General features: G+C 49.0%; 1 protein-coding gene across 2 annotated transcripts in view; it reads left to right on the top strand.

Moving 5' to 3' along the window:
• Window positions 1–4436: 4436 nt before the first annotated feature.
• EEF1B2 (eukaryotic translation elongation factor 1 beta 2) overlaps window positions 4437–25904 on the top strand; it is a 37277-nt gene continuing 15809 nt past the window's right edge. Inside the window, exons 1-3 of one of the 2 annotated variants that reach the window (XM_029606332.1) lie at window positions 4438–4599; window positions 5634–5756; window positions 22515–22656. In XM_029606332.1, the coding sequence (XP_029462192.1) occupies window positions 4520–4599; window positions 5634–5756; window positions 22515–22656 (345 nt within the window). In that variant the 5' untranslated portion in view covers window positions 4438–4519. Of the gene's footprint in view, window positions 4600–5633; window positions 5757–22514; window positions 22657–25904 lie in introns of both variants that reach the window. The other variant, XM_029606333.1, reaches the window with a different exon arrangement.

Below are 25904 nucleotides of genomic sequence, written 5' to 3' on the forward strand. Positions count from 1 at the left end.
TCCCAGTCATGGGAGCGACGGCCCTAAAAGATCTGCAGGACCGAAAGTTGGAGGTACAGCTTAAGATATTTGAGATCTCTGCCCTGGGAGTGCGGGCGGCCATGTGCATCAGTTTTGCTCTGCGTGCGAGCCTGCGTTGGGTGCAGCACTTACAATCTGTGGCATCCCTTTCAGAAGCGGACGTGGCTCAGGCTGGTCATTTGGAGGCGGTGATAGCTTCAGTGCGGACGCACTATATGATCTCCTGCGCACATCGGGAAGAACAATGGTCTCCGCCGTTTCGGCCTGCAGGTTCTTTTGGCTCAGAAATTGGTCGGCGGATGTCTCCTCGAAAGCTCAGCTGAGTTCCTTGCCTTTCAAGGGAAAGCTGCTCTTCGGCCAACAGTTGGAGGACATGATTAAGTCTCTGGGAGAGAATAAGGTCCAGAAGCTGCCAGAGGACAGGCTCTGGAGCAGAGGCTCTTTTCCTCAGAGGTCCAGATTCCGGGGGAATCGTCGTTTTTGGGCCTCACGGTCTTCTGGATCCTCCTCTCGTCAGGCTCCCAGCTGTGACAGATTCGGCACAGTCTAGTCTTCTTTGGTGGCTGTGTCCAGATTACGATGGGGTGTGGATTTGGAAATTCCCTCCTGGATAGTGGTAACCACCGATGCCAGCCTCTTCAGGTGGGGAGCGGTTTGTCAAGGAACAACAGTGCAAGATCAGTGAATGAGGTCGGAGTCTTCTTGGTTGATCAATTGGTTGGAGACCAGAGCGGTTCGGTCGGCACTACAGGCCCTCCATCGCTTAGTAGAAGGGAGATCAGTCCGGATTCTCTCTGACAATGCGACGACAGTGGCTTACATCAATCGTCAGGGCAGAACTCAGAGTCGTCCGGTGGCAACGGAGGCTCAACTTTTAATCAGCTAGGCAGAACAGCACCTGTACAGGATAGCAGCTTCTCACATTGCTGGAGTGGACAATATGCAGGCCGATTTTCTCAGCCGCCACCAGTTGGATCCAGGAGAGTGGGAACTCTCCGAGGCTTTCAGTCTCCTGTGCAACCGATGGTCCAGGCCCGCGATGGACCTGTTGGCGACATATCGCAATGCCAAAGCTCCTCAATTTTTCAGTCATCGAAGTGAGCCAGGAGCAGAAGGTGTAGATGCTCTGGTGCTTCCCTGGCCAAAGGTTTCCGCCATGGCCGTTGGTCAGCAAGGTTCTACGCCGCATCGAGGCTCATTCGGGCAAGGTGATACTCGTCGTGCCAGAGTGGCTGAGGTGCCCGTGGTTTGCGGACTTTCTGAATCTGGCGGTGGACAGCCCGCTGAGATTTCATCCGTCCCTGAGTCGGCTGCGACAAGGTCCCGTTTATTTCACAGCGGTAGATCGCTTTTGTCTAGCAGCATGGCTTTTGAAAGGCAGAAATAGAGAAATAAGGGTTACTCCTTGGAGGTGATTACTACGCTTTTGCAGTCCCATAAAATTTCTACCTCCATAGCCTACGTCAGAGTTTGGGGTATTTTTGAGGACTGGTGCCTGAACCACACGGTGGAGCCATCCAGGGCTACTATTCCAGATGTTCTTGCCTTTCTGCAGGCAGGTCTAGCAAAAGGTCTAACCTTCAATTCCCTATGAGTTCAGGTGGCAGCCCTTGGTAGTTTTCGGGGAAAGGTACAGGGCCTCGCTCTAGCGTCTCACCCGGATGTGGTTCGTTTTCTGCGTGGCGTTAAACATCTTCGTCCTCCGATTCAGAACCCCTGTCCTTCGTGGAAGCTCAACCTGGTTCTCCATGCCCTTTTGTAATGCGCCTTTCGAGCTGCTGACGCGGACAACCTTGAAAGATCTGACGTTGAAGGTCATTTTCCTCGTGGCTATTGTATTGGCGCAGTGTGTTTCAGAGCTACAGGCCTTATCTTGTCAGGAGCCCTTCTTAAGGATTTCTAACGAAGAAGTTTCTTTACGAACGGTTCCTTCCTTTCTTCTGAAAGTAGTGTCGTCTTTTCATTTGAATCAGACGGTGGCGCTCCCATCCTTGGCGGGCCTAGATCTTCCTACTTCCGAGTCTAGGGAGTTAAGACAGTTGGACGTCAGACGCATGCTAATACGTTATTTGGAGGTCACGAATGGTTTCCGTCTTTTGGACCATCTGTTTCTCCTATGGAGTGGTCCCAGGAAGGGTCAGAAAGCTTCAGGGACCACCATTGCACGCTGGCTGAAGGAAGCTATTGCTTCGGCTTACCTAGTTCAGGGCCGTCCGATTCCGGTCGGTCTCTGGGCTCATTCAACTAGATTGCAAGCGACTTCGTGGACGGAATGTCAGCAAGTGTCGCCGCAGCAGATTTGTCGAACAGCTACGTGGAAATCTCCACACACATTTGCTAAGCATTACCATCTAGATGTCTGGGCCCCAGAGCCCGGTTCCTTCAGGGCCAGTGTTCTCCGAGCGGGACTCTCTCAGTCCCACCCTGGTTAGGGAAGCTTTGGTACATCCCAGGAGTCTGGATTGATCCAGGTACGTACAGGGAAAAGAAAATTGGTCCTTACCTGCTAATTTTCATTCCTGTAGTACCACGGATCAGTCCAGAGTCCCAGCCATGGGGAAATGGAGAGTCTGCTCGGCCGGTTGATGTTCATATTCTGCAGATTTATTCAATGCATTTTGATATTGTGTGCCCACCTTCAAAGGGTAGGAGAATGGGCATGTTTTCGTTCATGTTACCAGTTTTTCATTCCCTCTGCTCTACGAGGGCGGGGAATTTTGGTTGTACTAGTTTGCTTTTCTCTGCTTGGGTACAGTGTAATACTGACAGACTCTAGGTGGCATAGGATGGAGTCCTTTAAAACTTCTCTCTCCTTCTGCTGAAGGGGAGGCAAAACCCAGGAGTCTGGACTGATCCGTGGTACTACAAGAACAAAAATTAGCAGGCAAGGACCAATTTTCCTATTTTTACACTCAAAAACTTATGCCTGCCTACAGCAGCCAGTAATTGGTAAGCACTCCCAAAAGTGCAGAAAATACTTATTTTCTGTACATCCTCCTGCTTCTTAAGTAGGAGGAACAAAACCTTTTAACTTTAAAAAAAATATTATTTTTAAAGTGCTGGTAGTCAGGTTCGGGAAACAGATGCTCAGTTAACAAGCATTCATTTCCCGAACCCTTGGCTGTGCACTGATTAGGAAAAAGGATGCAGATAAATTTGGCGTCCATTTTTTCTAAACCAGCGGACAGACGGCCGCTGGTGGACTCCCGCTGTCAAGTTGTTAGGGCCGCACAATCGACCCTAGTGCCTCCTTGACAATGCGGCACCTAATTTAAATACTGCATAGTGCCCCCAGCAGGGGTGCCTGGGGGCGCATTAGGAAAGCAGGCGCTGAACACTTAGTGCCCACTTTCAACACGTTTTAATTGCATCAGCCCCAAAGGGCCCCACGCTCCCCACATCCAGGATTTGGTACCTCTACCAGCTGTAGGAGACAGAACAATACCAAGTCACTATAGATGGCACAGTGCCTTAAGTAGGCTTTTACAGTAACTATTTTGTCCTCTGTCTCCTGCTGCTGCTAGGGAGAAAAACCCATCCATCTGAACTGGTCTAGTAGTTAACAAGAAAGGGGTGGGTTTTTTAAAAAAATAATTATAGCTTATATATCGGTCCTGTTCCGTTGCCTTTATTATCCAATGCAGTTTGAGTGCTTCGACCATTTACCTTCCATGCTCTTTTTTAATGTACTTCTCGCCTCCTCCCACAACCTTGTTTCTCCACCGATATTTACATTTTTTAAATAAAATCCTTAAGTTTGCAGTCAGCATGCATCTATGACCCATACAGGAAGTGAGTGTATGCAAAATGTAGTCTTTCACGTAAGCATAATTTAATTATGAATGCATATGAAAGGGGTGGAGAGGTTAGGTTAAAACCTTTACATTTGGGACTCTTCACAACCTTCCAATTTATGCTAATTCAACCCCTTTTCAAATTATTTTGACCAAACCTGGCACCCTTCTTATAGTTACTATTTAAATTTATTTGCGCATGCGGCACCAGTTTTAAGAGCCAACTACAATCTTTATTACTACAGAACGTAAAAAGACGTCCCTCTATCGCAACGTACGACCTCTGCACGGCTGGCCAGATCTATTGCGCTTGCTCTGACGTAAAATGCTGAAGGGATCGGGCCTAATATGGCGGCAAGTGTAAGGGAAAGAAAATAAAAACTAGAGGGATAGCTTTGTGGGCGCCTACAGGTCTTCGCTGCTGCCTATGCCAGTCTTGGTTTCGCAACTACCAAATACTTAGTATCTTCAGTCCCATGTCAGTAATTTACTGAAGCCCGTGGATCCTCAAAACGCAGAGCGACCAGTGATGACAGGCACGGGCACGTGATCCGCACCCGTCGCAAGTCGGATGACGAAAGCGGTGACGGTAGTACGTCAAGCTATAAAGGCGATTGTGGCGTTTTGTATCGTTCTTTTTCCGGCCGTTTCACGCTTGTGGTGGTGGTGTGCAGGAAAACGCACGGACGCATCCTTCGCCAAGTATGGGGTTCGGAGACCTCAGATCCGCCACCGGCCTCAAGGTCCTTAATGACTTCCTGTCCGACAAGAGCTACATCGAAGGGTCAGTTAGGGCTGTAAAGTAGCAGTGCCCTGTCTAGACCTATAATCCCTCAAATACCGCCCCCCGGCGCCTAGTCTGCCCACCAGCCTTCTTTCTCTTAAAAGAGCTGAGCCCGGTGCTGCTGGCCGCCTAGCTGTCTGCGCCTGCGCCTGAGTTCCTGAAACTGAAATATGTATGCAGGAGAAGAGTCGGCAGTATAACATGGGTTAGAGCACGAATATAACGGCCGGTCGAAATGTGTGACCCCCGTGGAGCTTAAAATTTGGGCCCAGCGTCGTGAAACTGTTTTGCACGTTAATTTAAAAAATAGCAGGGAGTTGGACACGTGGCTGATCTCGGATTAATTCAAATATTGTGGTTCCGTGTTAATCCACTTGAATAAGCAGAAATATGGGCTAGCAACGAAGTTGTGGGTTGATCCACGTTTTCAATAAACATTAAAGTTACATTGTAAACCGGTATGATGTATGCATACTAATACCGGTATATAAAAGTTTTTAAATAAATAAATAAATAAATATTTAGACAATCGGGTTAGTATTTGTAATGGGAGGATCAAGTAGCCTTACTACAAAAAAAGAAAATCAAGGTCAAATGCATTCATAATCGTGTGTATTTAATTTTAGGAAGTAAAGCAGTTCTGCAGTTCTCCTTTAACTGCAAATAAACTCTAGCAGAAGTCCTCCCTTGATCCATTCCTCTCATTCATTCATTCATTGTTCTCTCACTTAGACTTTAGAATACAAAGATCCCTGAACCATTAAAATGGCCCTGTCCTAATTGTTAATCTGTCCACTAGATTGTAAACTCCATGGACGGGAGACTTTCTTATATCTGTTCAGTGCTGTATATGTATCTTGTAACACTACATAAATGTTTAGAAATAGGCTCATCCAGGTTGAGGAAGATGTGCAACTCATGTGAATTGTAGTTTCTCTCTCTATATATATATCTATATACATATGTGCATGAGTGAATGTTAATCTTAAAGTGCAGGGTACAAATCCTGATATGTGTTTTTGTCTTGGTTCCAGGTATGTACCATCCCAAGCTGATATAGCAGTGTTTGAAGCTCTGTCAAGTGCTCCCCCTTCTGACCTGTTCCATGCTCTGCGCTGGTACAAACACATCAAGAGTTATGAAAAGCAGAAGGCAAGGTATGACCTTACCCAGCAGTTGTATAATCTTTTTGATTTGGCTCTCTAAAACTCACACATTAGCATTTGGCCCATGCTGTAACATCCTTACATAAGAACATAAGCAGTGTCATGCTGGATCAGACCAAAGGTCCATTGAGCCCAGCATCCTGTCTGACAGTGGCGAATCCGGGTCATTAGGAAGTACCCAATAGATCTCGGATCACATTCCTTTTTGCTCACTCCTGTGGACAGGCTGACCCCATGTTACAGAAACATAGAAATGACGGCAGAAAAGGACCAAAATGGTCCATCCAGTCTGCCCAGCAAGCCTCCCATGGTAGTATCTGCCGCACCATGCAGGTTACTCTGTTTCTCTTAAGGGTAGCAACTGCTGTTCTGTGCAGTTATCCCCGAGTCTTATGATAACCCATAGTGTTCACTGGACTAATAATTCTTATGGACTTTTCCTCCAGGAACTTGTTGAAACCTCTGGCAACAAATTACACTGTTTTAATTATGTGAGGAGTAAAAAAAAAAAAATAATTTTCTCCATTTAATTTAAAATCTGCTTCCAGCTACTTTCATGGCATCTGTCCAAGTCTTAGTTCATTTGAAAGTGTAAATAACCATTTCCTAGCATGTAGCAGATGGACTCAGGACCAATGGGTATAGTGTGCTCCTGATAGCAGTTGGCGACGGAGTCAGATTTCAGTCTGTCGTCAAACTACATATATCTGTGCAGGAAGCTCTGCTCTTCAGTATTTCTCCGTCTCCTTAGCAGTTCGGGACTATACACATACTTGCACAGCGTTAGAAAATCCAAACCAAAGAAGAAAATTCCAAATGAGATAATCTTACCTCCTCAGACGAGCCCCGCTCTCCTGCGGTGATACCTAAGGGTCCCTCCCCCAGTTGAGTATTCCTGAGGTGATTTCCGAGATCCCTCAGAGGTAAACCTCAGTCTGATAGCCAGTTCCCGGCATAGACTTAGCCCCCAGGAACGGGCGTGGCTAAGAGGCAGCAGGTGCAAGACCGAGCGCGGCGGTGAAGGTAAATTCCCTCTCGCCCCGCAGCCGGAGACCGCCTGGCTCCAGACCGGGAAACGCCGAGACAAGGTAAGGTAGAAAACTTTGTCTCTAGTCTCCGAGGCTCGGATAACTGTACAGATTGCCAGCCGGTGTCTGTCCCATCGGGTTGATCAGCCCAGTCCAGGCTAGACCCTGATCCGGCTCGAGGGTCCTCCCACATGGAGACCCTCCCGGGGGGGGGGGGGTTTCGCCATCATGTTCATGTGGTCGCCGGCGCCATTTTCCCCGTTGATTGCCGTACTGTCCGAGAGTAAAACGTGCAGCCAAGCTGCACATTTTACTCTCAAAAATTAACGCCTGCCAAAGGCACTTCCCTGGCTGGCTGGCTGGCTGGCACCAGGGAAGTGTACAGAAAAGTGTACAGAAAAGCAGAAAAAACTTTTTCTGTAAACCCTCTGGCTTAATATCATAGCGATATTAAGTCGGAGGCCCCAAAAATTTAAAAAAAAAATTTAAAAATCTGCCCGTGGCCTGCGTGTTGGAAGACGGCCGCTCAATTATGCCGGCGTCCATTTCCCATTGCTGCAAGCCGTACAATAACTGATCGACCTGGTATGGAATGCTCCAGAGACCAGTTTCAAGGGAGGACTGGCCCTAGAAGCCCTATATTCACTGGAACCCTCAGCCAAAGAACTCCTGGTGTTTCCCAAAGTGGACACCATGGTCTGCGCTGTCACAAAGTGCACCACCATTCCGGTCGAAGGAGGAGCGGCACTCAAGGATGCCCAAGACAGACGTCAGGAATCCATCCTTAAACAGTCATTTGCAGCAGCTATGTCACTGCAGATCACTGCAGATCATTGCCTGCTGTGCCGTGGTGACACACGCATGCTTGTCACTGGCCAGGAACACCACCACACCCGTCGAAACATTAGAACCAGCAATATCCTTCCTCACGGATGAGACTTCTGACCTGGTGCGCACCCCAGCCAGGGGTTGTCTCATCCATTGTGGCAGCTAGAAGGCAACTCTGGCTCCGAAGCTGGTCAACCGATGCGACTTCCAAGAAGGGTAGTGCTCAAACTCACGAGAATGCCTTTTAAAGGAACCCTCCTGTTTGGAAGCGAACTGGAAAAGTTAGCCGACAAATGGGGCGAATTTCCAGTACCTCGGTTACCGGAGGACAAGAAGAAAAGAAGCCAACGCACCTCTCCCCGAACATCCAAGGGCAGAGGATCACAGTCTTTTAGACCATATAAGATACATACCAAGCACCTCGCCCTGCAGGCAGGGGCCAATCCTTTTGGAACAAACACAACAAGAGGGGAGCCGGCTCAGACCCAGCCCCCAGCCGCACCCCACAATGAGAATCAATAGACCCATCCACAGGAAGAAGCCATAGGGGGCAGGCTTGCCCTGTTCTACCAAAGATGGGTTGAGAGAACGTCAGACAAGTGGGTCCTAACCATTATTCGAGAGGGATACCTTCTGGACTTCCACAGCATCCCTCCAGACAAATTTGTGAAATCTCCTTGCCACTCCCCCTCCAAGAGGACGGCAGTGGAAACCACACTGACAAAATTGCTCACCTTAAAGGCTATAACACCAGTGCCCATGCACCAACGAAATACTGGGCACTATTCCATCTATTTTATCGTCCCCAAGAAAGAGGGAATGTACTGGCCCATCCTGGACCTCAAGTCGGTCAACCGCTACTTGAGGGTACCACACTTCTGTATGGAAACCCTACGCTCTGTCATAAGGGCGATACAGCCGGGAGAATTTCTGACCTTCCTGGATCTGTCAGAAGCCTATCTGCACATCCCGGTCCATCACGATCATCAGCGCTTCCTACGCTTCACGATCCTGGACCATCACTACCAGTTTTGAGCGCTACCCTTTGGGCTAGCTACAGCCCCGCAGATGTTCACCAAATCATGGTTGTAGTGGCGGTGACACTGAGGAAAGAAGGAATCCTCATACACCCATATCTGGACAATTGATCAGGGCAAAATCTCCAGAGGAAAGTCATCAAACGACCACCAGAGTCAAGAATCTACTGGAGAACTTCGGATGGGTCATCAATGCACCAAGAGTTGTCTGCGGCCCTCCATATCGCTGGAATACCTAAGAGTCCGGTTCGACACCCAACAGGACAAGGTCATTCTTCCCCCTACAAGGAGAAGAAAATTGATGGACTAGTTGAGGAAACTGAACGGCGCTCGCCCCATGGTATGGGACTACCTCCAAGTTCTCTACTCATGACATCAACCCTAGAAGTCGTACCATGGGCAAGAGCCCACATGCGACCACTACAAAGTTACCTACTATCACGATGGAATCCTATGTCCCAGGACTACACCGTCCACCTCCAGTTGCCGGCGGAGTTATGGATACAGCTCCTATGGTGGCTACAAGAAGACCATCTAAGCAAGGGAGTAAGGCTATCCCCACCGACCTGGGTCTTGCTCACCACAGATGCGAGCCTATAAGGGTGGGGAGCCCACTGTCAGGAACTGACAGCCCAGGGGCAATGGGACAAGGAAGAGTCTGAATGGAACATCAACCGACTGGAAGCCCGGGCAGTCAGACTAGCCTGCCTACGATTCAGTCACAGACTCCGAGGAGAAGCTGTCAGTCATGTTGGACAACGCCACAACAGTGGTCTACATCAACCGCCAGGTAGGAACCAGAAGCCAACAGGTGTCTCTGGAAATAGACCCCCTAATGATGTGGGCGGAAGCAAACCCGCAAGGGATATCGGCCACCCACATCATGGGAAAAGATGACACTGCGGATTACCTCAGCAGAGAAAGCTAGACCCAGGGGAAAGGAGGCTGTCAACCACAGTCTTCCAGTTGATGATAGACCGCTGGGGAACCCCAGCCTTGTATCTTCTGGCAACCTGGTCCAACGCCCAAGTTCCCAACTTCTTCAGTTGCAGACGAGACCCTCAATCCCAGGGGATCGACTCCCTAGTCCAAACCTGGCCACAGGAAGATCTGCTGTACGCCTTTCTTCCATGGCCACTACTGGGTGGGATCATCCACAAGATAGAACACCACAGGGGGCTAGTACTCCTAGTGGCCCCGGACTGGCCAAGAAGGCTGTGGTACGCAGACATGCGAAGGGAATGGCGGGGAACCCCCTGTGCCGACCTGCTCCAGCAAGGACTGATTCTCCACGAAGACCCAACTCTATTCTCTCTTAAGGTCTGGCCATTGAGAGGACTCGCCTGAAAAAGAGCGGATACTCGAGGGCAGTAATTGACACGTTGCTCCGAGCACGCAAGCTTTCCACATCTTTAACTTACATATGAATATGGAGAATATTCGAAGCCTGGTGTGAAGACCACAACATTCTTCCGTGGACAGTCAAAATTCCCATGATCCTGGAATTCCTGCAGGAAGGCCTGAAGAAGGGGTTGTCTTTCAACTCCATCAAGGTTCAACTGGCCGCGCTGGCCTGTTTCAGAGTCAAAGTGGACGGCATCAGTCTATCTTCCCATCCAGACGTCTCCCGCTGCCTGAGAGGGGACAAGCAAATCCGGCCACCACTAAAGTGGCCGGTATCCCTCTGGAATCTCAATCTTGTACTAAGCTTCCTAGCGGGAACTTCCTTCAGACCTACACGCGGTCTGTCCCTAAGGCTCCTGACCTTGAAGACTGCATTCCTAGTGGCAATATGGTCAGCCCGTCACATCTTCGAACGTCAAGCACTATCCTGTCAGGAACAGTTCCTCAGACTCACACCAGGATCCACTGTCCCCTCCTTCCTTCCAAAGGTGGTTTCTCATTTCCATCTAAACCAAACCATCTCGCTGCCATCTCCAGATGAGCATAAGGACTTGGAAGACTCATGCCATCTTAACGTCGGCAGACTCCTAGTCCGCTACCTGGAAAGGTCGGAATCCGTGCGAAAGACGGAGCACCTATTTGTCCTTCACAGCGGGAAGAAACAAGTGGAAGCAGCCTCGCGGGCAACCATAGCCAGCTGGATCAAAGAAGTAATCAAGGCGACCTACGTAGAGGCAGGCAAGCCTCCACCTCTACAAGTCAAGGCCCATTCCACAAGGGCCCAGGCAGTGTCCTGGGCAGAAACCAAGATGCTGTCACCTGCCGAGATCTGTCGGGTGGCGACATGGTCCTCCATTCACACCTTATTGAGGTTCTATCGCCTGGATGTTCAGGCCAGGGAGGACACAGCATTCGCAAGGGCAGTACTAAATGGGCCACGGGCAGCCTCCCACCTGGTTCGGGAGTAGCTTTTGTAAATCCCATTGGTCCTGAGTCCATCTGCTACACGCTAGGAAATGGAGAAATTACTTACCTGATAATTTCGGTTTCCTTAGTGTAGACACTAAGGAAACCGAAATTTCCTTAGTGTCTACACTCCTCAGCATACCGAAACCTCGGGTGGCAATTCCCGAGCGCAAGACAAGCACGGGTAAGCCGGACTTACCCCTAGTTAAGTCACCCATAGTTACAGGGTGTCTGCATTTCTCGGTTGATGACACTGGCGGTCTCTAGCTACAATTCACGCCAACTAGTTCAAATGAATCAAGTTATCCAAACACAGATATATCCACTATTGCTTTTCGAGGAGAATACTGAAGAGCAGAGCTTCCTGCACGGGTACATGTAGTGCTGTCGTCAGATTGAAATCTGACTCCGTCTCCAACTGCTATCAGGAGCACACTATACCCATTGGTCCTGAGTCCATCTGTCTACACTAAAGAAAACGAAATTATCAGGTAAGTAATTTCTCCATTTCCTATTTACCAGTTCCACCTCCCTCATGATTTTATAAAACTTTATCATATCCCCTCTCAGCTGAATCTTCTCTAGGCTGAAAAGCCTCTCTTGATAAGGGAGCTGTTTCAATCTTTGTCATTTTTGTTGCTGTTCTCTGTACCTTTTCTAATTATCTTTTTTTGAGAAGGATCTACACACAGTACTCAAGATGAAGTCGCACCATGGATCTATACAGAGGCATTGAGAGAGTCAGTTTTATTCTCCATTCCTTTATAAATAATTTCTGATATTTTATTTGCTTTAACTGCTGCAGCAAATGAGTAACAAATTAAATGTCAGCAGATAACGACCCATTCCAGTAAATGACAGCAGAAAAAGACCCAAATGGTCCATCCGGTCTGCTCAGCAAGTTATTTATTTTTGAGTGATAACTGCTGCTACTTGCAGGTTATCCCCATGCCTACAATATCCAACTCAAAAGTGAAACAATATAATCGGCTATCATATAGAGAACCAATGCGAGGCTAAAAAACTTTTTTACCATCTGTATCGTTGATGTAAAATCATCAGCCATAAATGTTTTTGTTTTTTGTTTAGAATACTAACAAAAGTTTGTAAGGCATACGACCAGTTCCCCAATGAAAATTATCAGTCGCTTATCATAGCAGTTCAATGTGAAGGAATGCAGGAATTATCCAAAATTAACTATTGTCTTTTTATCAAATTTGACACACCGAGCGAGTTTCGAATGTCATCTGCTTCAAGAGTTAACAGCTACTTTCAGATAAGGGCCTGGATCGGTACAAGACAAAAAAACTAATTATGGCTAACTGCCAGTAGGCCTGAAGACTACTGAATTGATTATAGAAAATGATAAAAACTGAACTTTTTTTTTTCCAGTTCATACACAGATCAGTCCAGACAAGTGAGTTTTGCAGCTCTACCAGCAAATGGAGGCAGACAACAAAAACTTTGAGGCACTGCTACATAACTGAGTGCCACCTGCAGTCTCTCAGTATTCCTCTCTCTCCAGCAGATGGTAGAGGTGCAAACCTGCAGTTCTGACAGAAAATTTTGAGGGTAGTGAAGAAGTTGGTGTAGCTCCTCGAGGTGTTAGGCTCCTTTGTGGGTCATCCCTCTGGTTGAGCCGGGCATTCTGGGGATTGGAAACTCCTGTCTATTATAGCCCATTGCTTCCGGAGGTTTTGATAGCCAGGGGACTGGCTTCCTCTTACTTCAGACATCTGCCAGCCGCTGCTCAGGGAAGTATCCTTTTTTGTTTTTTTTGTTCATTAAAGTTTTAAAACCCAGACTCCTGGATTTTGCCTCCCTTCCAGCAGATAGAGACAGAGAAAGTTTTGCAGGCACTGCCTCTTACTACGGTGTGCCACCTGTACCTCTTCAGTATTTCTCTGTCTCCAGCAGATGGAGGTGGGGCAAAACCTGTGGTTCTGTACCAAACCAAAAAAAAAAAAAAAAAGCAAGAAGGTTTTCTTTTTATAGGCTAAGAGAGCACAGTGTCTTCTGGGAGGTTGTAAGGTCCTGGGCGGGACCATTTCTCCTAGTTGAAGGCTTCAACAATAAGGGGTTGGGAACCCCAAATATGCTCTGGCTGGTGTGCCGGGGGTGATAGCCAGGGGACTGGCTCCCTCCCCTCCCAGCACAGTGTCCTGGAGAGCCTCTGCGGGGAAGTATTTTCTGTCTTTTTTTTTTTTTTTTTTAGGGGAGGGGGGTGTTACTGTTATTTTAAAGTTTTTTTTTAAGAAGAAAAATAAGAGGGATTGATCAGGGAACTTTGTGACTTCAGCTCCGGGCCGACTTTGCTCTCCGTGCTCCTGGGTGGCAGGGGGAAGACACTGACAGGCATTTTTAGCTTGGGGAGCCCTCTCAGGTGCAGTCCACACGGTCCATGTCTCTACAACATGCCTCGCTTGAGCCACTGTCCTTCTTGCAGGGAGACCTTCCCTTGGATCTCGTGGGCAGGAACTTGCTCCCGCTGCCTCCCTGGTGGGGAGGGCTCAGCTCAGGGGACCATGTCTTGAGTTCGCACAGCCGCCCAAATCGCGGCCATTGCATCCTGCTCCTGCTGGTGAGGCCGATCCATTCCCGGTGAGCGTGGGAACAGCAGCCATTTTAAGTTCCTTTGCGTGCAAGGAGGAGAGGGCAGCGGGGGGAGGGGAACTCCCACCGACGCTGTTGCCAGCAGCTGCACCAGGGCTTTTTAGCCTGGGGGGGCTAAGCGAGTTGGCCCTTATGGAAGAGGCCCATCTGGGGGGGCCAGGAAATGGGCCAAAGACTATTTGTCCCCAGCAGCTCAGAGTTTGTACGGTCAGGAACCCGGAAGGCCATGGCCTCAAGGGGCCTCTTTCGGTGGACCCGGTTCCAGGGCCCCTCCCCCCGACAGGACAGGACCATGAAGGGCAAGATCCTGAGGTGCCGCCTAATATAGAGGGTGACAATCCCAGGGTAGTTTCTGTTTCAGAGGGAATAACTTAGCCCCCTTATACTGCATGTTCTAGCGGAGCTGGGAATCAAGGTCCTGCAGGAGTTCTGGATTCGGTGGATCCAGTCATGGCTGATTTGAGAGGTCCGACCACTTCGTTCCCGTTTCACAGGATGGTGAAGCAGCTGGTAGTCTGGGAGTGGGACACTCCAGAGACAGGATTAAATGTCAGTAGGGCTATGGATAAGTTATATCCTTTGCCCGAAGGTACGTTAGAGCTGCTCAGGGTGCCGAAAGTGGATGCCTCAATGTTGCGGTTACGAAGAGGACCTCAATTCCAGTCGCCGGCGCAGCAGCCTTGAAGGACTTGCAAGACAGACAGCTTGAGGTCTACCTCAAGCTGATTTTTGAGGTATCCACCCTGGGCATCAGGGCTGCTGTATGCAGCAGCTTTATGCTCTCCCCAAGTTTGAGATGGGTGCAGCAGTTGCAGAGTGCTAAAGATCTGTCACCCAGGGAGTCTGAGCGAGCAGAGTGCTTGGAAGCAGCAGTCACTTACAGCAGTGGTCCCCAACCCTGTCCTGGGGGCCCACCAGCCAGTCGGGTTTTCAAGATATCCACAGTGAATATGCATGAGAGAAAATTTGCATGCACTGCCTCCATAACATGCACATTTTCTCTCATGAATATTCATTGTGGATATCCTGAAAACCCGACTGGCTGGTGGGCCCCCAGGACAGGTTTGGGGACCACTGACTTACAGGGTGGGTGCTTTGTATGACTTATCCACACCTTTTCCAGGACCATGGTGTTGGTGGTTTTGGCCAGGAAACTCGGTTACGCAATTGGTCGGCGGATATCTCTTCAAAGGCACAGCTGGGAGCCCTCCCCTTCAAGGGCAAGTTTCTTTTTGGAGAAGACCTGGAACAGCTGATCAAGCATTTAGGGGGATAACAGGGTGCATAAATTACCGGAAGACAGGCCTAAAGGATCTAAGGTATTTCAACTGGTCCATTCTCTATTTCGGAACCAAAAACACTTCCGTCTGAGCAGAGCTCCAAGTGCAGGCCAGAGGCAGACTTCGGGGAGGTCTCCGTCCTGGTCCCAGTCCCTACATAACCGCAGGACCAGTCGGGACAAATCAGGCCAAAATCCTCACAATGAGGAATGGCTGGCCCACTCCTTGATGCCCACCATCGGGGATTGGCTGACCTTTTACGAGGAGTGGGTCAAAATCACTTCGGACAAGTGGGTCCTCAGCGTGATAGAACACTGCTACGCTTTAGAATTTGTCCTTTAAGAAATCTATTCATAGCCTCCTCCTGTACGTCCACGACAAAGAAAGTCATCATTCGCCAGAGCATCCAAAGGCTAAGGATGTTGGGGGCCATTATCCCTGTCCCCCTGGAGGAGAGGGAGATGGGACATTTATTTATTCCATTTATTTTGTTGTCCCAAAGAAAGAGGGGATGTTTCGGCCCATCCTGGGCCTACAGAAGGTGAAAATAGCACTCAAGGTTCCCCGATTCCGGATGGAAACACTGAGATCCGTCATAGCGGTGTACAGCAGAGAATTCCTGGCATCCCTAGACCTAATGGAAGCGTAGCTGTACATCGGAATACGTCTGGATCACCAGAGATCTCAGGTTCAAGATCCTTGGAGAACATTTCCAGTTTTGCACTCTTCCGTTTGGCCTAGCTACAGCTCTGAGGACCTTCACTGAATTCATGGTGGTGGCTGTGGCGCGCTTCGAAAATAGGGGATACTGGTTTATCCTTACTTGGACAATTGGCTCATCTGGATGAAGTCCCAAAGCCTTTGTCCTCAAGCCGTAGACTTGGTAGTGAGTTGCTTGAGGCTTTGGGCTGGGAGGTCAATCTCGCCAAGAGTCATCTCTCGCCTTCGCAGGTCCTGGAATTCTTAGGGGTGAGGCTCGATACCCTTGCGGGGAAGGTTTTTCTCTCAGAGGAACAAACTTCCAAGCTGCTGTCACGAGTTCAGAGGTTCCTGAACATGCGGATTCCCAAGGTATGCGACTACTTACAGGTTCTCTGCTCCATGGCCTCAACCTTAAAATTAGTTCCCTGGGCGTTTGCTCATATGAGACCACTTCAGAGAGCTCTACTCTCCAGGTGGGATCCAGATCGGAGCGATTCCATCTCCCCTACCGCTTATAGAGTCTGCCAGATCCAGTCTTTCGTGGTGGCTGTGCCGGGCCGATTTGGATTGTGGCATGGATCTCAAGCTACCACAGTGGATAGTGGTGACGATTGATGCCGGCCTCTCTGATCCCGAACAGTGCAGGGACAGTGGATGGAAGAAGAAGCATCCTGGCCCATCAATCGTCTGGAAACGAGAGCTGTGTGGTTAGCGCTTCTGGAGTTTCTCCCTCTTTTACAGAACCGCATGGTCTGAGTCCTCTTCAGTGTGACCACTGTGGCCTACATCAATTGCCAGGAGGAACCAAGAGCAAAGCAAAGCAGTGGCTCTGGAAGCGGACCTGCTGATGACCTGGGCAGAACAGCATTTGGCAATGTTGGCGGCATTGCACATTGTGGGCTCCGACAACATTCAGGCAGATTTCCTCAGCCTTCAGCAACTACATCCAGGAGAGTGGGAGCTATCCGAGGAGGCAATGACGCTCATCTCATGCAGGTGAGGAACTCCACATAGACCTGATGGCAACGCGAGAGAACGCCAAGGCCCCGTGCTTCTTTCGTCGCAGAAGGGAACACGCGGCGGAAGGCGTCGATGCCCTAGTTCTGCCTTGGTCTCACGAGGTTCTGGTGTACGTGTTCCCTTCATGGCCTCTAGTGGGCAAAGTTCTAAGAAGAATAGAATTTCACCCAGGAAGAGTGATTCTCGTCGCTCTGGAGTGGCCATGGTGTCACTGGTTCGCGGATCTGGTCAACCTAGCTATAGACTGCCCCCTGAGACTGAGCCACCTATAAAATCTTCTCCGGCAAGGTCCTATATTTTTAGATCAACTGGATCGCTTTTGTCTAGTGGCCTGGCTTTTGAGAGGAGGATATTAAGGAAGAAAGGATACCTGGAAGATGTGATTTCCACACTGTTGAGAGCTCGAAAGACCTTCATTAGCCTGTGTCAGAGTCCAGAGAGTCTTCGAATCTTGGTGTGCAGAGCAAGGAGTGGACTTGCAAATAGCATCGGTGGTGCAGACCCTGGCCTTCCTGCAGAAGGGTCTGACGAAGGACTTGTCTTACAGTTCCCTGCGGGTCCAAGTCTCTGCTCTGGGCTATTTACAAGGCAAGGTTCATGGGGCCAGTGTGACAGCATATCCAAATGTTGTGCATTTCCTTCGAGGAGCAAAACTTGAGGTCCCTGGTCTGCCAGGTTTGTCCCCCCTGGAACCTAAATCTTGCTCTCAAAAGAATGTGCGTCGCTACTTTCACACCTCTCGAGAGCTTCTATAAAAGATCTCACTCTGAAGATGTTCATCTTGGTGGCAATCTGTACCACCAGATGGCTCTTGGAACTATAAGCTCTGTCCTGCAGAGATCCTTTTCTTCAGATAATGGACTGGGGGGGGGGAGTGTCCTTGCGGACAGTTCCTTTCTTCGTACTGTAGGTGGTTTCGACGTTTCATTTGAACCAGTCAGTGGAGCTTCTGCTTTTCCAAATTTGGAGGCCAGTAACAGCTTTAGATTATCAGATCACCTTTTCGTACTCTGGAGTGGTGCCATGAAAGGGCAAAAAGTCTCTAAGAAAGATGGTGAAAGGAAGCGATTGGGTCCACTTACATATCCTGTGGTCATCCTATCCCGGAGGGATTAAAGGCTCATTCGACCCATTCCCAAGCGGCCTCCTGGGCGGAATCTCAGCTGGTGTTGCCACAAGAGATTTGCAGGGCAGCTACTTGGAAGACTTTACACACCTTTGCCAGACATTACCGATTGGATGTCCAGGCCCCGGATGTCGTCAATTTTGGTGTAAGTGTTCTTCGAATGGGACTCTGTCCCACCCCAGTTAGGGAAACTTTGGTACATCCCAGGAGTCTGAACTGATCTGGGTACGTACAGTGAAAAAGAAAATTGGTTCTTACCTGCTAAATTTTGTGCCTTAGTACCACAGATAAGTCCAGAGACCTGCCCGGGGGAGTGGAAAAGTATGGAGAGAGTCCGTTCAATCTGTTTTGTTTTTTGTGAAACTCTAAAGAATGGCGCAGGTTTTTCTGCTGGTTATTGTTCCTCATATTTTAATAGTTCCCTTTTTTCCTCTGCTCGTTATGGGGAAGTTTATAGTAGACTTTATGGTTAAATATCAATTGGATTTTTCTGCTTGGGTACAGATTAATACTGAAGAGGTGGAGGTGGCACACTTGGTTAAGAGGTGGTGCCTGAAAAACTTCCTCTGTCTCCATCTGCTGGAAGGGAGGCAAAACCCAGGAGTATGGACTGATCTGTGGTACTACAGGAATGAAAATTAAGCAGGTAAGAACCAATTTTCCTTTATAGGCGCTATGTCTGTTGGTACCAAATTCTGGGACTATTTGCAGGTCCTAGGTACCATGGCTTCCACATTGGATTTGCTTCCGTGGGCCTTTGAGACCTTTATAGAAGGCAGTCTTGTCCAGGTGGAATCTTTTGTTGGAGGGGTATCATCTGTCTTTGCCTCTTCTAGGAAATTCCAGGTCCAGTCTCTCATGGTGGCTCTCCTATCACAATCTGGAAAAGGGAATGGAGCTGGAGGTCCCGGACTGGGTGGTGGTGACCATGGACGCCAGTCTCAAGGGTTGTGGGGCAGTGTGCCTGGGGCGATCTGCCCAAAGTCTTTGGTCAGAGGTGGAGACAAGGGCATCCTGTCGGGCCCTGGAGGCTTCCTACCCTGGATCAAAGGTCGGATGGTTCGTGTGTTCTCAGACAATGTGACGATGGTGATGTACATCAATCATCAAGGAGGGACAAATGGTCACATGGTGGCTCTGAAGGTTCAGCAGTTGTTTGCATGAGTGGAATGCCACCTTGAGGGAATAGCGGCTTCTCATGTCGCAGGAGTGGACAGCTTGCAAGCAGATTTCCTCAGCAGGCAACAAGCAGATCCGAGGAAATGGGAATTGTCCCTGGAAGCCTGGGGTCACATCTGTGCCAGATGGGGCGTTCCCCAATTGGATCTCATGGCAACGCATGCCAACACAGATGGCAAGGTTTTTCAGTCACAGAAGAGAGGTCAGCGCAGAGGGTCTGGATGTTCTAGTGTGCCGGTGGCCGACGGGAGTCCTACTGTACCTGTTCCCTCCTTGGTTACTCGTCGGTCGGGTTTTGCGGCATATAGAGTTGCATCCAGGGAAGGTGGTGCTGGAGTGGCCGCAGCGACTAGTTCGTGGATCTTGTACATCTCGCAATAGGGGGACTCCTCAGGTTAGCCCATCTGCCAGGTTTGCTTCAACAGGGTCCTATATTTTCAGATTGGGAGGATCACTTTTGTCTCATGGCTTGGCTTTTGAGATGCGGTGGTTGCGCCTGAAAGGTTATTCGGAACCAGTTATTTCCATGTTTCTCCAGGCTAGGAGACCCTCTACTTCGCTGGCGTATGTCAGGGTCTGGACAGTTTTTGAGTCTTGGTGTCTACATCAGCGACTGGATCCCCTGACTGTGGATGTTCCTCATATCTTAGCCTTTTTACAGAATGGTTGTCTAAGGGTCTAGCCTATAGCTCACGCTGCGTTCAGGTGTCTGCTTTGGGGGGTCCCTTAGAGGCAAGTTGTGTGGGAGGCCGTTGGCCTCTCATCCTGATGTAATTCAGTTCCTGAAGGGGGTCAAGCATTTGTGTCCTCTGGTTTGGAAGTTATGCCCAGATTGGAGCCTCAGCTTAGTTCTGCCTGTGTTCTTTGGGGCCCCTTTTGAGCTTTTAAGGGGAGTGCCTTTGAAGGACTTGACTTTAAAGACAGTTTTTCTGGTGGCCATATGTTCAGCTAAATAGATTTCGGAGCTGCAGGCGCTGTTTGCAGGGATCCTTTATTGCGTATTTCTAACGACAGGATGACGTTGCAAACGGTCCCCTCCTTTTTACTGAAGGTGGTTTCCTCCTTTCATATCAGACGGTAGAGTTTCTGGCCTTTCTGGAGAGGTCTAGGGTTTTATCTTTTGGATGTGAGGCGGACTTTGTTGCGGTATCTGAAGGTCACTAATAGTTTTTGGCGATCAGATCACCTTTTTGTGGTGTTTGGTGGCTGATGGAGCCCATTTTTTCTGCTTACTTTTGTAAGGGTTGCAAAATTCCAGTGGGCCTAAAAGCACATTCTACAAGAGCGCAGGTGGACTCCTGTGCAGAGTGTCAGGAGAATATATAGGACTGCAGTGTGGTCCCCGTTTCATACTTTCACCAAGCGATACCATTTGGACATCCAGGTGCAAGAAGATGAGTCTTTTGGTGAGTGTTCTACCTGTGGATCTTGGTTCCCACCCAGTTTAGGGGTGCAAGGGTACATCCCACTTGTCTGGACTGATGTGGGTATGAACAAGAAAGGAAAATTGGTTCTTACCTGCTAATTTTCGTTCCTGAAATACCCCCACAGATCAGTCCTGAGGCCCAACCTGTCACTTCCAAAAGACTGAATTTCCTGATAGTTGGTGAACCAAATTTAAAAAATGTTTGCAGATTGTAAATTGAGTTAAATGGTTAGCAGACTGTTTTCTTCTCTGGAAATATGAGAGGCTCCAGTTCAGGGGGTTCCAACCCAGAGCTGCCTGTTTTCCCCAACAAAACCTTTTCCAAGGCGTAATCTTTGGCTTGGGTACAGGTCAATACCGAAGGACTGCAGGTGGCACTCTTGGATATATAGCAGTGCCTCAAAGCTTTTGTTATCTGCCTCCATCTGCTGGTAGGGATGCAAAACCCACTTGTCTGGACTGATCTGTGGTATTACAGGAATGAAAATTAGCAGGTAAGAGCCAGTTTTCTTTTTCCAGCATGGGTATCTCCCCAACATCCTCCTCAGTAAACACTGCAGCAAAGAATTCATTAATGGTTTTCCTCTATGGTTGTCTTCCCTAAGTGTGCCCTTTATTCCCTCGATCATCTAACGGCCCAACCAACTCCCTCAGACCTCCTGCTTCAGGTATATTTGAAAAAGGTTTTACTCTGAATTTTTGTCAGCTTTTCAAATTTTTTGTCTGCCGTATCAGTGTTTTGCATCTAGCTTGCCACTGTTTATGCTTTTTCCTATTTGCTTTAGTTGGATCCACTTTCTGTTTTTGAAAAATGCTCTCTTGCTAAAATAGATTTTCACCTTATCCTTTAACCATGCTGGCAGTTATTTGCCCTTCCTGCTGCCTTTTTAATGCATGAAATACATGTAGTCTGGGCTTCCAAGATGTGTGTGTTTGTTTTTTTTAGACTTTATTTCTTTTATTTGAAATTTTAACATCAAATAATATTCATCCAAAAGTTAGACCACAAATGGGGGCTACATATAAGATAAAGGTGAAAAACCTTAACAAGCTGCACATTAAATCACTAATTAACATATCCTGAAGTTTCTGACACAGCTGTTTGGTAAAAACAAGATGGTATTTTTAAAAGGTGTCCACACCTGATATAAACTAATCATTTCCAGCTGCACCTCTTAGTTTTTTTCCTCATTAACCAATGTCTCTCTTTTGAGGTCTGAAAGGTAAATGCTAGAGTAGTTTTCCTTAATATCCTCCTTCCAGTTAAATCAAATTTGATTGTATTATGGCCACCCCACTGCTATTACCTATCATACCAAATTCTGCATTCCATTAAGAATTAGGTCTAAAATAGCACTACATCCCTTTGGTTCCTGGACCAGCTGTTCCATGAAATCAGTTTATTTTATCTCTTTGGTATGTCATGATGTGACATTTACCCAGTCAGTATTGGAGTAATTGAAATCTCCCATTATTATGCTGCCAAATTTGACTTTCTTAATTTCCTTTAACATTTCATCAGCCATCTGTTCATTCTGGCCAGGCGGATGGTAGTATACCTTTGGCCAAGGGCCAAAGGAAAGTATTGACCCTGGCCCAGGAGGATGTTTGGAGGAGGGGTTATTTGAAGGAAGGGATGAGAGACAGAGTTTGTTTTGGATAAGGTGGCGAAAGATGGGATGACAAGATCAACAGGGGGTGTAAGATGAGCTGGGAGGGAATGTTAGAGAAGGGTTGGGAGAAGGAGGGGATAGAGGATGAGGAGCGAGTGGGGGATGGGTTGATAGAGAGGATGACAGGATTAATTGAGGGTTATAAGAAGGGCTTATGGGTGAGATCAGCTAGAAGATAGTGAAAGAGAGGGCTGAGAGAAGCAGAGTCTGAGATAGGGGGGTCGCTGAAGGGGATGGAGGTTGAGAGAGAGGATTAGCTGGAGTGCATGAAGGTGAGGAAGAGTGATTGTTGGAGGGGGAGCTGAACTGCCAATTTTGTTCGGTTGTCCTCTAGGGGGTCATGTGAATTTCCAAGTGCCAAAATGGAGTCACATTGGCTCAAGGTTTGGGAAACCCAGATTTAAATGGTGATCCGTTCAGAAATTTAATTTGAAATTGAATAGTATGTCTTCACTATCTCTCCCTAGCCTTCCTGGAGTGAAGAAGCCCTTAGGAAAATATGGGCCTGTTGATATTGATGACACCACCACCCAAGGTGCAGCTGCTGCAGCTGCCAAAGATGATGACGATGATGACATTGATCTCTTTGGGTCAGATGAGGAGGAGGAGGTGAGTACTGTTAAGAATTGCTTCGGATTGTGGGTTTGGAATGCAATGTGTTCTTCCCTGTATGTACCCGGATCAGTCCAGACTCCTGGGTTTTGCCTCCCCTCCAGCAGATGGAGACAGAAGTTTTCACAAACTCTGTCCTATACCCTGAGGTGCCACCCACAGTCTCCAGCAGATGGTGGAGGTGCAAAACCCACAGTCTGTTCTGATTAGTGTAAAAAAAAAAAAAAAAAAAAAAAAGGAAGTTAGTCAGCAGGGGTTTGTTTTCCTTACTATTAAAGTTAGTTTCTAAAAAAAAAAAAAAAAAAAAAAAAAAGCTAATTACTCAGGAATCGGAGGACCGGTTTCTTCAGCTGCCCAGAGAGTTGTGAGGTCCTGAGGGGACCATACTCTCTGCTGTTGCAGGCAGCTGGTAGGGGTCGAGGGCCCTATTACCAGGGGAATTTACCTCTGGGGGTGATACCGGGGAGCCTGGCTCACTCTCTTCCCCCCCCCCCCTCCCCCAGAAGGCGCAGGACCAAAGGACATCTTCACTGCCGCTTCGCTGGTTAAAAAAAAATAAAATTAAAAGCTGTTTTCCTTTGTCGTGCTGACTCTCCCTTCCCTGCTTGCTATCACTGGTCAGGTCGCTGTTAGTTTTGCCGCGTTTAGGCACTTTTTCTCGGCGGTCTGTGATGCCTCGGAGCTCGGCCTACTGCACGACAATCTTTGCTCAGCTTGCCTCCCCAGGGGGAGGGACCTTCCGTTTCAGGCCAGGAAGGGCGGCCCGTTTCGCGGTCTGCTTCAGCTGAGCGCGGGAACGGACGCTAATTTGGGCACAGGCAGGGCTGCCACGTGGGCCGCGATGGGGGGAGGAGATTTTACCTCCCACACTTTCTCCACAACAAAGGCCAGCCTGCAGTCCCAGACTCATCAGGCTCTGAGGATAGCCCTGAGGGGGCTTTGGACTCCTCCTCCTCTTCTTTTTCTTTGGAATTCGTTTTAATGATGCATAAGGCCTATAAGGCAAAAAAGTCCGGCAAGAAGCAGGCTGAGGAGAAAATTCCCATTTTAAATACCGGCAAGCCTACTCGAAAGAGGGCCAGTTCCAGGTCCAAGGGGGACCGGGACAGGGCCAAAGGTGACTCGGGTCCTGCTAAGCTAAAAAGGCAGTTAAGGGCTCCTGCGCAGCTCTCTGATTCGGATTCCTCAGAGGACTAGGACTTGCAGCCCAATCCCCCAATGGGGGTGGATGTGGACCTGCAGCTGGATGCAGGCCACGGCTCCCAGGTTGTGGAAGGTGGTTCGTCTCTTCAGAAAGGAGGAGCTGGGGCTGCTTATCCCTGCGATTTTGGGGGAGCTAGGGCTCGAGGTGCCACCAGAAGAAACTAAGCTGGGGGGCCATGGATCTGGTTTTGTTGGGTCTAAGGGGCCCCACTACAACTTTTCCATTTCATTTCTCGGCAACGGATTTGCTCTTCTGTGAATAGGATACCCCGGACCTAGGCCTGAAGAGGCTATGGATAAGCTATATCCTCTGCCAGAGGAGGTTTTGGAGCTGCTTAGAGTTCCCAAGGTGGATGCAGCGGTGTCGGCAGTCACCAAAAAGACCACCATCCCGGTGACGGGGGCAACGTTAGAACATCAGCTCAAGAATATCTTCGAGGTTTCCACTTTGGGGGTCTGGGTGGCCATGTGCAGCAACTTCTCTTACGAGCGGGCCTCCGCTGGGTTCAGCAACTAACTGCAGGCCAATAAAGGTCTTTCAGAGGGTGAGGCTCTCCAAGCAGGATGGCTGGAAGCGGCGATTGCTTATAGTGCGGATGCACTGCATGATTTGCTGCAGACTTCGGCCAGATCCATGGTGTCAGCACGCAGACTCCTGTGTTTGAGAAATTGGTCAGCGGACATTTCGTCCAAGGCTCAACTTGGCTCGTTGCCTTTTAAGGGCAAGTTGCTTTTTGGTAAGCAATTGGAGGACATGCTACAGTCCCTGGGCGAGAATAAGGTACAGAGATTGCCGGAGGATTGTCCTAGGTCCAGGGGCGCCTTTTCTGCTCGGTCTTGTTTCCGGGGAAATAGGAAATTTAGTCCGTCCAGGTCGTCAGGCCCTGCCTTTCGCCAAGGTTCCAACAGGCAACAGTCATGGTCTCAGTCCTTTCATGGCAGACGTTTCGGTATACCCGGTACTTCCCAGTCTGCCCCTGGAGTCAAATCTTCGCAATGAGATGTGGCTGGCCCATTCTTCGGAGTTGGTCATGGGGGGCAGACTGTCCCTTTTGTATGAGGAATGGGCCAGGCTGACGTCGGACCAGTCGGTCCTCACAGTGACAAGTCAAGGTTACGCCTTAGATTTTGTACGCCGTCCACGGGACAAGATTCTAGTTTCTCCATGCGCTTACAAGGAAAAACGAATAGCAGTACACGAGACGTTGCAGCGGCTCCTGGAGTTGGGGGCCATTACTCCAGTTCCGGCGGCGGAACAGAGAAGAGGCCTCTATTCCATCTATTTCATGGTACCCAAAAAGGAGGGGACTTTCCGGCCCATCCTGGATCTAAAAAGTCAACAGATGCCTTCAGGTGCCTCGTTTCCGCATGGAGCCTCTGAGGTCCGTGATTGTCTCCGTAAGAAAGGGAGAGTTTCTGGTGTCACTGGATCTGACGGAGGCATATCTGCATATCAGCATCCAAAAAGCCCACCAGAGGTTCCTACGATTTTTCATCCTGGGACAGCGGGCTCTGCTGTTCGGATTCGCCACAGCACCCAGAGCTTTCACCAAGATCATGGTGGTGGTGGCAGCACAGCTTTGCGGGGAAGGTTTGTTGGTTCATCCTTATCTGGACAACTGGTTGATTCGGGCCAAATCCGAAGAGCTTTGTCATGCGGCGGTTCGCCGCGTGCTGCAGCTTCTGAGGTCACTCGGATGGGTGATCAACTTAGCCAAGAGTCACCTGGTTCCCTCGCAGTCCTTGGAATTTCTGGGAGCGCTATTCGACACAGGAAGGGAAAGTTTTCCTTGCCACGGACCGCATTACCAAGTTGCAGGGTCAAGTTTGGGATTTGGTGGCCAAACACCCTCCCAGAGTGTGGGGTTACCTGCGGGTTCTGGGATCGATGACTTCCACTCTGGAGATTGTGCCATGGGCCTTTGCGTATATGCGTCCTTTACAGTCAGCTTTGCTTTCCTGGTGGAATCCAGTCTCTGAGCAGTTTCACCTGCCCCTACCACTCCCAGAGTCGACTAGGTCCAGTCTCGAGTGGTGGCTTC

This window comes from Rhinatrema bivittatum, chromosome 6 (assembly GCF_901001135.1).
Source record: "Rhinatrema bivittatum chromosome 6, aRhiBiv1.1, whole genome shotgun sequence".
Classification (NCBI taxonomy): Eukaryota; Metazoa; Chordata; class Amphibia; order Gymnophiona; family Rhinatrematidae; genus Rhinatrema; species Rhinatrema bivittatum.